General features: G+C 37.6%; 1 protein-coding gene across 1 annotated transcript in view; it reads left to right on the top strand.

Annotated features, from left to right (window-relative positions):
- The window catches only part of celsr3 (cadherin, EGF LAG seven-pass G-type receptor 3), a 51,483-nt gene that overhangs the window by 27,411 nt on the left and 11,927 nt on the right, over window positions 1–12,145 (top strand). Inside the window, exons 14-25 of the mRNA XM_052094372.1 lie at window positions 2,313–2,454; window positions 3,050–3,170; window positions 4,674–4,857; window positions 5,037–5,138; window positions 5,611–5,705; window positions 6,553–6,762; window positions 6,884–7,067; window positions 8,687–8,836; window positions 9,341–9,515; window positions 9,607–9,774; window positions 11,252–11,378; window positions 11,612–11,818. Of these exons, the coding sequence (XP_051950332.1) occupies window positions 2,313–2,454; window positions 3,050–3,170; window positions 4,674–4,857; window positions 5,037–5,138; window positions 5,611–5,705; window positions 6,553–6,762; window positions 6,884–7,067; window positions 8,687–8,836; window positions 9,341–9,515; window positions 9,607–9,774; window positions 11,252–11,378; window positions 11,612–11,818 (1,865 nt within the window). The remainder of the gene's footprint in view (window positions 1–2,312; window positions 2,455–3,049; window positions 3,171–4,673; window positions 4,858–5,036; window positions 5,139–5,610; window positions 5,706–6,552; window positions 6,763–6,883; window positions 7,068–8,686; window positions 8,837–9,340; window positions 9,516–9,606; window positions 9,775–11,251; window positions 11,379–11,611; window positions 11,819–12,145) is intronic.

Below are 12,145 nucleotides of genomic sequence, written 5' to 3'. Positions count from 1 at the left end.
AATACTTCCTTTCCCTTCACTTCATGTGCTTTAATGTCCTTATTTAAGTTTACACATGAGGTGTGTGGAAATAGAGCTTGGAGGTTGAATCATTGTACATTTTTTAGGATATGTAGGGTGGATATTTGTATGTGTGTTACTGACACAATTATGGCATCTCCTGTATTGTCTGAGCATAGTAACAGATTTATTGTAAAGGAGTTCACTGGCTCATATAGTCCTAGATCATATAGAGGGGCCCGAGCACGGGACGGGACTGGGCTTGAGCTCTGAGTTCCGCCCTGGACTGTCTGACTGAAACGAGTAATAGAAAGACAATTTAGAAATAATAATTGGTAGCCTAAAGTAGTTATGAAATATAGAGGTGAAGATGGGGAGGTGGAGGGATGCTGTAAGAATCGTCACCGGTGCGAGGGAAGTCGCAGCTTATATGGTGGCAAGAAAAACTATGTGAACACATTGGAATTACATGCATTTAAGTATAAATGTCTTAAAATCTGGTTTGATCTTCATATAAGTTACAATAATGAACAAACACAGTCTGTTTTAACTAATAACAAACAGATAAGTGTATTCTTGTACATATTTAATACAGTATTCAAACATTCACAGTGTTTGTTGGAAAAAGTATGTGAACCCGTAGGCTAATCAACAAAAGCTAATTAGAGTCAGGAGTTGGCAAACCTGGCATTCAATTGATGAAACGAGATTGGAGGTGTAGGTTAGAGCTACTTTGACTTATAAAAATTATTCAAATATTTTGAGTTTGCTATTCAAAAGAAGCATCTGCTGATGTGGAGTATGCCTAGCAAAAAAGAGATCTCAGAAGACCTACAATGAAGAACTGTTGCTTTGCATAAAGTTGGAAAGGGTTTCAAAGTTATAACAAAGAGCTTAGATATTCATATGTCCAAAAATTATTTTTAAATTGAGACAAATTAGTACTGTGGCTACTTTCCCTAGAAGTGCCGTCCAGCCAAGATGACTCAAAGTGCAAAGGACACAGAATGCTCAATGAGGTAAAAAAAGAACCCTAGAGTGACAGCTGTAAACTTGAAAGAATCATTGGAAATGGTTAATATCTCTTTTCATGAGTCTACTATACGGAAAACACTAAACAGGCATGGTGTCCATGGCAGGACATCACGAAGGAGGGCGCTGCTTTCCAACAAAAACATAACTGCGTGCCTGAAGCAAAAAGCTGGAGAAGTTCGGAATGAGACATTTTTGCCTCTTTAAGCCACCGTCACACAAGGCTTTGACCATGCAAAATGATTTCGAACACCGCAACTGACAGAATATGTCACGCTCGAGGGCTTCTGGTTTTTATAAATATAATTAACAAAAAAAAGCTTGTGGTCAAAAGAGTTTTACTTTGAAAGGATGAAAGTTAGAACACGTGCAAAACAGAATGGCATGTGAAAAAGGTTTACCCAAGCCTTTAGGTTTGAGTTCTTTAAGTTTAAGTATGTTTTCATAGTACAATTACTATATTAACTTAAAAGATAAAGGACAATTAGGTTTCTCACCTTCTGTAATAAGAGCAGAAGAAAGTCACAATGACAAAATACAATGTGCAACATATTTTACATTATATTATACTACTTATAGGATTATTCTGGGTTCAATACAAGTTAAGCTCCATCGGAAGCATTTGTGGCGTGATGTTGATTACCACAAAAAATACATTTTGAATAAATGTTATCTGGGTTCAAGCGATGCACTTACAATGGACGTGAATGAGGACAATCCGTATATGTTAAAATATTTGCTGTTTTAAAAGTATAGCCAAAAGATGAGAACAATATGTATGTTAAGTAGATTTTTTGATTATTTAATCACTTACTAACCCTTTCTGTGTAAAGTTATATGCAATTTTACAACTTTGTTGCCATGACGACGTATTGCTATAATCCCTAAAACCCTAAAATGACTGTAAAAGGAATTTAAAAAACTTTACAGCTCAAATAATACATGGGTTTTGACAGAAGAATTGTGTTTTTATAAAATTTTCAGCTTCAAATTTGTGCCATTAAACCATCCAAAATTTTTCCCCATTTACTTCAATTGTAAGCGCCTCACTGTAACCCAGAATTTTACTTTTTTTGAAGAAAAGGAGGGAGTCAAAATAATTTTTTGTGTTAATCAACATATGCCTAAAATACTGTAGATTGAGCTTAACTGGTATTTAACCCGAAATATTCCTTTAAAGATGCATTTTTTGTGTGGATTTTGTTTTGAAATACAGTATATGTATATAAGCTTTGTGCTCTAACAGATAAATTATGTATATATATTTTTGTTTTTACCAGGATTCTATGGTAAAAGCTGTATGGATGCATGTCAGCTCAACCCATGTGAGAATCAAGCAAAGTGCCACAGGAAGCCCAGCTCCTCTCATGGGTATATCTGCGACTGTGAGGACAGTCACTACGGACAGTACTGCCAACATAGGTACACACTTAAGCACATACATAACCATAAACACAGACTAGATGCACACACAGTCCTAGAATTTGTTGCCTGCCTCCGCAGCATCCTGCTGCCCCAGTTAGTGCTCTTATTCTTATATTCTTATAAGCTCTAAGATGTGGAAAAAATTTTTACAAGTAAGATGGACAAAGACCTTATATAATGCGTTCGGATTTATGGCATTCTTACTTTGTGTGTGAGAGAGCTTTTGTTCAGACTAATGCAGTGTTTAAGCTTATCCAAAAGGCAGAATGTAAATCGCAGATATAATTTGTGTTTATGTTATGATGTCATTTGAATGTATATGTGTGCTTAAGTCATTGCCTTTGAACACATGAAAATAGACTTAAGTTTGCTGACAGTCTGTGATTTAAGTGACCCTAATTCAACCCCACCTCATACGCAGACACACTCAACTAAATCCTTCACTACAGCAGCAATCTCATCTAGACCTTTTTATCTGTCGACTCATTCTCTCTCGCGCTCTCTTGCTCTCTCTTGCTGTCTCATTTTCTGTGTCAGATCTGCCCTAGATACAGAGGTATTTGATCACATCTAACTGTGTGTGTGGTTACAGGATCGAGCAACAGTGTCCTCGTGGTTGGTGGGGCAGCCCAACATGTGGACCCTGCCACTGTGATGCCAGTAAAGGTTTCGATACAGACTGCAATAAGACCACTGGAAACTGCCACTGCAAGGTGCACACGCACCACACTCATACTAACACACACCAAGTTTTTTGGTCCTGTGTTAAACACATAAAAAATTGGGTTCTTACTTGCGTGATGATCGGCTGGCAGTTGATTCTCAGTGGATGGAAGTCGTCGGGTCGTCATTTCATGAGGGGTGCACCGAGTTGGGCAGAGTGGTGGCTTTTGGGGAGTTATCTCATAGACTACTGGGCAGGTTGGGTGATTATGGCAGGAAGTGGGGCACTTATTTGGCCTTCCTGGGGGAAGAGTAGTGGAGAGAGACAATTGGGTAATTTCTGTAATTAATATGTGGAATCTTTTTATTTTTTCTCGGTAGGTTAATTTCTTTATGTCTTTTTATGTTATAGAGTATTTTCTTTGAACTGCATGTTGATATGGGTGTCTGTTGTTATTTAATGTCTGACCACTGGGATGTATGTTGGGTGATGGGAGGGAAGGGGGGGCATATATGGATAAAAGTTGATTCCGTGTGGAATCATCCCACTAACCCATCTGTATTAAATAGACCTTTAATACAGATTTTTGGCCCTAATCTGTAATCTGAAGGTCTGATCTGTATTCTAACCTATTTGCAATGTAAGAAAAAAAATGTCTTCCAGCTCAGGCACCTAAACCCACTTGCGACCAGCAGCCAGAACAACCCACAACTTCAAAATAAAAGATGAGCCTGAGGCTCCTCAGACATGTCCTAAGAAAACTGGATGTTCCTGTCACAGATTTCAGTAAAAACAGTCCCTAACTGTGGCCATTTTCTAAATTTATTTAGAAAGCCATAGAAATAGCTCAGGACAAGAAGAGCAGAGAACAGAATCAGAAATTTTGCAAATCATACTTGAACCTGCTTTGTCTGCATAAGCATACAAATTGTGAACTGTTGTTGGCATCAGCAATATAGACTGAAACAATAAATGTTACATTACTTTGCCATTTTTTTTTTTAGGTATCATGTATACAGTAATAAACCCCAGTTTGCCAGTAGATACGTAGACCCTCCATCCATGTACCATCTAAATGAGTAATAATCAAAAAAATATATATTTCTCTGCTACTTGAGTTGTTTTTGTTTATGAGTAAATGCCCTTATCCCCTCAATTAGATGTAATTGCACTTATAGCTGGTCTGGTGAGCATTAACTGGGTTGTTTTGTGTGCATTTAAGTGTAATAAAGGGAGATTAGAGATGATGTTCCTCACTCTGGGTCGCTGTAGAAATATAAATAATTATGCACCTCACACTCTGCTACACAAGGCCTTTTCATTAATATTTGAATATATTACACTCATCCCAATTGGAAACACAACACAAAACTCTTGAGGCTTTTTAAATACAGAAGTAAATTATTGTTTTTATTTATTGTTGTAGAAATTGTGCCAAGGTCAGTTATAATGTTTAAATTAGTTTTAAAACCACACACATCATCTGTATTTCTTTTTCATATTTAATGTATTTTTATACTTTTTCACGTGTATATATTTCTATGTGTACTAGGAGTTTCATTATCGACAGCGGGGAAGTGATGAATGCCTGCCATGTGACTGCTACCCAGTGGGCTCCTTCTCGAGGTCATGTAACACAGAGAGCGGCCAGTGCAAGTGCAGACCCGGCGTGATTGGCCGTCAGTGCAACATGTGTGACAACCCATTTGCAGAAGTCACACAAACAGGCTGTGAAGGTGAGTGTATGGCTGAATTCGAAATGGCATACTACCCTACTACTCTTACTATTTCTGCCACTTAATGATATGACAGAAATAATATGACTAGTAAGCCATTCCAAATCCATCCATCCATCCACCATCCATCCAGTAACCTGTCTTTTTTTTCTTGTTCTTTTCTACCTCCCTTTTCTCAGTGATCTACGATGGCTGTCCTAAAACCATAACATCAGGAATTTGGTGGCCCAGAACAAAGTTCAACCTGCCTGCAGCTGTACCCTGTCCTAAAGGATCAGTGGGTAAGTGTAAGGGGTGATCTAGGATTTAAGTTTGGGGGGTTCTCGCCACTACCATCCGCAGTCGGCCTTTATCCCTCTCAGAGGCTTAATTAGCCCGATAAGTGACTGATTGTGTATATTCACGACCCGGCCCCACCCTCTGCCCTGTCAGAGTGTGTTTGTGACAGCTATGTGCAGTGCGGAGCACTGTACCGAATATTGATGCCCTATGTCACCTATGACCGGGTCCTCCACCGACTAAAGGGAAAGAATATACTGAATGTAACAAATTTTTAATGACTGTAAAGGAGAGGATTCAGAACCTCAGAAACACGAGGAGATCGCATAAGATGCCGAGTTTATTGCTGATTTTAAAGGGGGCTGAGCTCCTCTAAATAGGGTTTAGTAATATACTGTATTATTTATGGTGAGTGTTTATATGTGTCTGTATGCATTTCTGGATATATTAATTCAATCCATCTCTCTCTTCAAGGAACTGCAATTCGGCACTGTGATGGAGAAAGAGGATGGCTAGATCCTGATCTGTACAACTGCACATCTCCTCCTTTTGTGGAGCTGAACACAGCTGTAAGAAAAATCTGTGTATCATTCATTAATTTCATATTCAATTAGGAATTCAAGATCGAAAAAACAAAAACTACTTATTTTATTATTCATGAACAAAACCAGCATTAAAAAAAAATAATGATTGTTTTTCGTAATTTCAATTTGATGCTCAAGTTAAAAATAGGTTATTGGAAAAATAGCCACGGGACGGTCCATGTACTTTTGCGTCCATTCCTTCTTTTTTTAACCCAAAAATGGAAAACTAAAAATTATTTTTTTTCTTTATTGGTTTTAACACTGATTAATAAAATAAGCAGATACTAACTCAACTGTTGGCAATTTCATTTTTTATTTAAAAAAGAATAAAGAGATTGGGGGAACAGGCAAAAAAAAGTTTCCTTCAGTGTTTAAGGGGTGGGTATACCAATCATATAAAAGGGGCGTTTCAGTGCCACTCACATGTGCATATCAAATATTCAAGGCGTAAATAAATCTTTTAAACAATGAGAGAAAATTAAAATTGAGCCATTTCCCCTTTCTTTTTATTCCTTTTTAAATAGAAAATGAAATAGTCTGCAGAAAATTAGTTTGTATCTACTTATTCTATTTATCATTGTTAAAACCAATAAAGAAGAAACCACATTTTTCGTTTTTCATTTTTGGGTTTAAAAAGTAAAAATTAATGGACGCAAAAGTACTCGGACACACACACACACACACACACACACACACACACACACACACACACACACACACACACACACACACACACAAACACACACACGCATTCATTTTGAACTAATAACCAAAACGTTTGCCCTGTAATGGATACAGTAGTCTTTGTTACATAACCATTTTGTGTGTTTAGCTGGAGGCGTTGGAACGTAACGAGACAGAGCTCAACACCATCATTGAAAAGAAACTGGCCCATCAGCTTCGGGATGTCACAGAGGCAACAATCCGTCTCTATGGCAATGACCTTTTGATAGCTGAGCGACTGATGTCCCGCCTCCTGACCTTTGAGGGCCTCCAGTCAGGCTTCGGTTTGACAGCCACTCAAGATGCGCATTTCAATGAGGTCTGCTTTACCTTAGGGAAATGATATATTGCAGAATATTTGTCATTCAAATTGTATTTATATTGATAGGAATTCTTTATTAACTACATTCATCTGTCTCTCCCTTTCTCTCTGTCTACAGAATCTGTTACGAGGCTGTAGTGTTTTGTTGGGTCCGGGCAGTGCTACGTTATGGAGGGGTCAAAATTCAGGTCAGAGCGGAGCTGCAGGATTGGCTGATCTTCTGGAGCAGTACACCCACACACTTGCCCGGAATATGAAACAGACCTACCTCAATCCTGTGGCACTCGTCGCCCCAAACATCGGTTAGAATCAATAAAAAAAAAATACCCACATAATTTTTCAGGGCATTTACATTCTAGAGCAGGAGCCGGCAACCTATGGCACGTGTAGGGGTTACTCAATGGCATGCAATCAGTAGCAAGAGAGAGGAGAATTTAATTTATTTATATGAGGTCCATCCTACCGGCATGCCAGTGTACCACTTGTTGCAATCACACAGTGTGTTTATTTAGTTATTAGCTGAATAGGAAGTTAAACACAGTTAACCCTTAAATGCATGAGAATTCTCATAAACACTCTTACTAATTCTGAATGTATATCTATCACAAATGGATCTACAAAATAGCCAGATAGAGTATTTTACTATCAATAAATAATTTTCCGAATATTTTCAAGACAAAATTTAAACAAAATTTAATAAAATGTATTTTGCTATATTTTTCTATGTTTTATTTTTTATATATATCAAAGAGATAATGCAACAAATCAGGACAAATCTAGAACAAGATTTATTACTTTCACACTGTAAGAGACGCAATTGGCTGTCAAATACCTATTGAGCTACACAAAACACATAAGCTACACAAGTAATTTAAATAGATGCACAACTTACATAATTTCAGTAGTACACTCAAATGACAATAGTCATATCATACTGTTCATGTGTTGTACTTGCTATAGTTTACTTCCATGTTGTCAACAAGTCAATCACTGACACATCAGTGCCACCATGAGTAAAAAATAACATGTATAATATAAACATATCATTGTTGTACATGCATATGGGATACTGACAATTCACTATTGTTGCACAGAAAACCAACATGATATACTGTAGTATTTATCTGTATGAATATAGTATTCATTTAGCTAGTAATAAGAAAATAAATAGATATCCTCTGATAGTAAACTTATTTAGATATGAAATAATTATAACAAATATAATTTATGGAAGAGCACAAAAACAACAACAACATCAACACTAATGGCCCAATGCACCTTTGGTACCTTAGCCAATATAAAAAAAAAATTAATATCGCTAATATCGTAGCGCAACGCTTATTTTTTGGTGAGTCGTGCGAGTAAACGCGTCTGCTTTGTGTCTATCGCATTGTGCCAATTTGCATCAATTGCATGAGCGAATGACAGCCTTTATTGTTTTATTTGTTACTTTTTTCATTTTTGCAACACATGACGTAATGTGTGTAAGAATACACTTTTTGAGGCAAACAATGATTTAGATGTTCATCCAGGCATACCTGCTCTTTTAATCACAATGACGGTGACTTTCAAACTACATAATTAAGGGAAAAGGCCAAACAAATAAAAACACACATAGTAGGGTTAAAACGTCTAATTCAAAATCTCAATTGAACCAGGAAATAAAATGAAAGTCTAACTACATTTATGGTTTGTTCGGCACAGTGTTTAACAAGGAAAATTAAAAAAGATTGCCAACCCCTGCTCTAGAGAAAGCATTTAATGAATAGGAATTTGTAAGATACATTATGATGATTAACTGAACTCGCTTATCCGGTTCATTGTGTACAAAGAAAGTTTAATCTGATCTTACACACTGAATGTGATTAATATTTCTGTGTTAAAGGAATGCCATGGTTGACACTGTGTATTTGTGTTGCAGTCTTGACTCTGGATCGTGTTGACAACCATACACATGTTCGGCGCCGGTTTCCACGGTATCACAGCACTCTTTTCCAGGGTCAAGTACTTTGGGACCCTCACACACATGTTGTGCTGCCACCTACTGCATTAGTGCCACAGCGCAACTTTTGTAAGTTAAATGCATGTTTACTTTGCTATGTAAATGGGGACATACCATAGACCTCTTTTCTAGACTCTAAATTCTGATTGGTTGAGCCACAGTCATAGTCATTATAAAATGACTATAAACACACACTTGTTTGATATCAATGCACCATGTTTCTATTTTGCTTTACAACCACAAACAGCCTACAGTTATGATAATGAATGAAATTACTTGTGGAATAGTTTCTGATCATAATTAATCAAAATAGTTAATTTAATTGAACATTTTTCATATAAGCCACTCAATTATGTGGGATACAGTGTATTTTAGCACATGTAAGGGGGTTTTAGGCACATTTTTCCAATTGAGGATGTCCCTGAATGTCCCCAAAGGGAGGTTTTGTCCTTTTTAACTCACTTCTGGGGACAATTTTGTCCCCAAACTATAGCTGAATAAGCCCAAACACACTCTTAAAGTCCACTTAAAGACAATATTGAGCAATAAGTCATGCCTTGTGTATAAACTTAGCTCCATCTCCAGCTGGCCCTGTGAATCTGTTGGCCAATCAGACAATAGAAGTGACGGCAGCACGGTGGTCTTTGGCACTGCAAGAGGCACCTGTCACCATTGTCATTATCCTCATCTATCGGAGTCTGGGGGCTTCACTGCCCCCCAAATACCACACAGACCGCCGTGGCGTCAGGTAAGAATCAAACCTAATGAGAGTCTGATAATGTGCACATGTGTGTAAGAGATTCTCTTTCTAATATTGAGTGTACGGCTTCTCTCTGCAGGTTACCCAGGCACCCTGTGTTGAACTCCCCTGTAGTGAGTGTGTCTGTGTATAACAACCAGACATTTGTGGAGGGTTTTCTTGACACTCCGGTGCAGCTGGAGTTTCGTCTGCTGGAGACCAGCAATCGTAGCAAACCGCTGTGTGTGCAGTGGAATAACAGCAGGCCGTAAGTGTGTGTGTGTGTGTGTGTGTGTGTGTGTGTGTGTGCAGACAAAGATCCACGGTGTTTTATATTCTTTAATGTGCACACAATTGTGCTTTAATTAGGCCTGTCAATTTACCTTACTTGTACATAGTAATAAGGGATTTTCCAAAATTTTTGGGAGCCCACATTCAGTCCAACCCCAGCTGCTTTTAGGCACCTTGTAAAACCACACTTACAGAGAGCAGGACGTATTCTTGAGTTCAAAAACTGTGATGAGGCACAGTGAAATGGAACAGAACGCAGGGGTTTCAAGACAGATTTTACAGGTTAAATTGATTTTAATTTGACATTTGACATGCAGGTCTCTATTGTCTTGAGTGCGCAAAGCGCAGCAATACACGCAAAGACCGTGCACTACGTCTTATCCAATTTTTGTGAGCAAAAGGGACCGGTGTAAATGGTTGATGATAAATGTTTTGGATTTGACATTTTTGACCACTTTGTTATTTTGATTGGATTTTATATTATATTTTATAAGTTAAATTTGAATTTAGAAATATTTTTGGTGTAATATTTACGTGTTTCAATACATTTATAAACTTTTTCAAAATCAACCGGTAGAAGTGAAGTGTGTGCCGATACAATCACTGTTAATACTAGTCATGATTTGTGTGTCAGCAGATGAAAATTATTAATATACTTACATTCTCTATAATTTAACGAAACATATATCCAAATCCTGACGAGAATCATATTTTCTCTGCTTATAAAATGAATCATAATTACTGTCATAATTTATTGCATACTGTCCATTTGCACTACCAAATATTTAATATTGAATATAATGTTTATATTGCTGAAGTTTGATAGGGAATGGACTATATTATAAGACGGAGTAGAAATGCAGAATTACAATGCACTTGACCCAGCCTATTAGGGTTTTGCGTGCAGAATTTTGCCAAACCCGCTTGCGCCTAGACTTAGATGTGCTTCCATGAAAATGCGCTTATGACTTGAATGTAGCATAGCGCTACGTTTAGTTTTAGTGCTTTTAAAATAGGGCCCACCAACTTATAAACGTGGCACTCATGGCACGAGATGCGATTAAATTTGTACATAGACCTAAAATTTAAATAAAACAAATAGCTCAGATGATTGCAATAATGCATATTGTTTGAAGTCTACTTTGGACAGATTGACAAACTAGATTACCAAATGGACTGCTGTAGACTGTAGGCCAGTGATAGTCTTATGTTAAAAAATATCAAAATATGTATTAATTTCTAAAGCCACTTTTTGTAACATATATTCCATGATTTACTCATGTGTCATAATAATGTAATGCCTTTAATTATCTTCATTTGTGGAGTTTTTTCAGCAAGTATTGATAAATGTGATTAATTGTGATACAGCCCCAATTTTAAAGACTATACATGGTTGTATTTATGTTGTTGTAAAGAATAAAAAGTCAACACATCATTTGAATATATGTGTGCAGTGTATCAGCAGGGGGCTGCTGGACTGTGAGAGACTGTAGTGTGGTCTATAGAAACTCATCACATGTTCGCTGTCAGTGTCACAGATTGGGAACCTTCGGAGTCCTTATGGACAGCTCACAAAGAGAGGTAAAGCACACACACACACACACACACACACACACACACACACACACACACACACACACACACACACACGCACACACACACATACACACGCACACACTCAAAAGTTCAACTGCGCACACAACATACCCACAAAGAAAGATTAAGGCAATCTTAATGAACAGCTATTGTTTAAATTGTTTACATTTTGCTGTCCCTTTTTCTTCTCTCCCACTTTCTCACTCTTGTCTGAGCAGCAGTTAGAGGGTGACCTGGAGACCCTCGCCATAGTAACATACTCCTCACTCTCAGTTTCTATGGCAGCATTGTTGCTAACAGTGCTGGTTTTATCATGCCTGAGGGGACTGAAATCAAACACACGTAGTATTCATTCCAACATGGCTGCTGCTACTCTCCTTTCCCACCTCACATACCTGCTGGGTATCAACCAGACTGAACTACAGGTCAGAGACAAAACATAAAGTGTTTGTGTAGCTAAGTGTGTGTTAGTGATATGAAAAAGTATGGGTGGGCTTCAAGATACAAAAACACAAGTGTGGACAGTCAAACAACCACAATCTACATTTAGCACATAATAGACTTATGCTGTCTAAAGGCACAGTAAAATGTATATTTGCACAGCAAAATTCAGCAGGCAAAATACAGTTATAACATTGTGACTATATTTTCAATGCGAGTGACTTCAGACGCATTTTGCCGCGTTGACCAATTGCTTAGTTTGGCAGTGACCTCTGTGTGTGTGGTGCTTCTCACAAAGCTACACTAAATAT

This window comes from Xyrauchen texanus, chromosome 27 (genome assembly GCF_025860055.1).
Source record: "Xyrauchen texanus isolate HMW12.3.18 chromosome 27, RBS_HiC_50CHRs, whole genome shotgun sequence".
In the NCBI taxonomy this organism is placed as follows: domain Eukaryota; kingdom Metazoa; phylum Chordata; class Actinopteri; order Cypriniformes; family Catostomidae; genus Xyrauchen; species Xyrauchen texanus.
This window is presented reverse-complemented; position numbering and strand designations above follow the sequence as displayed.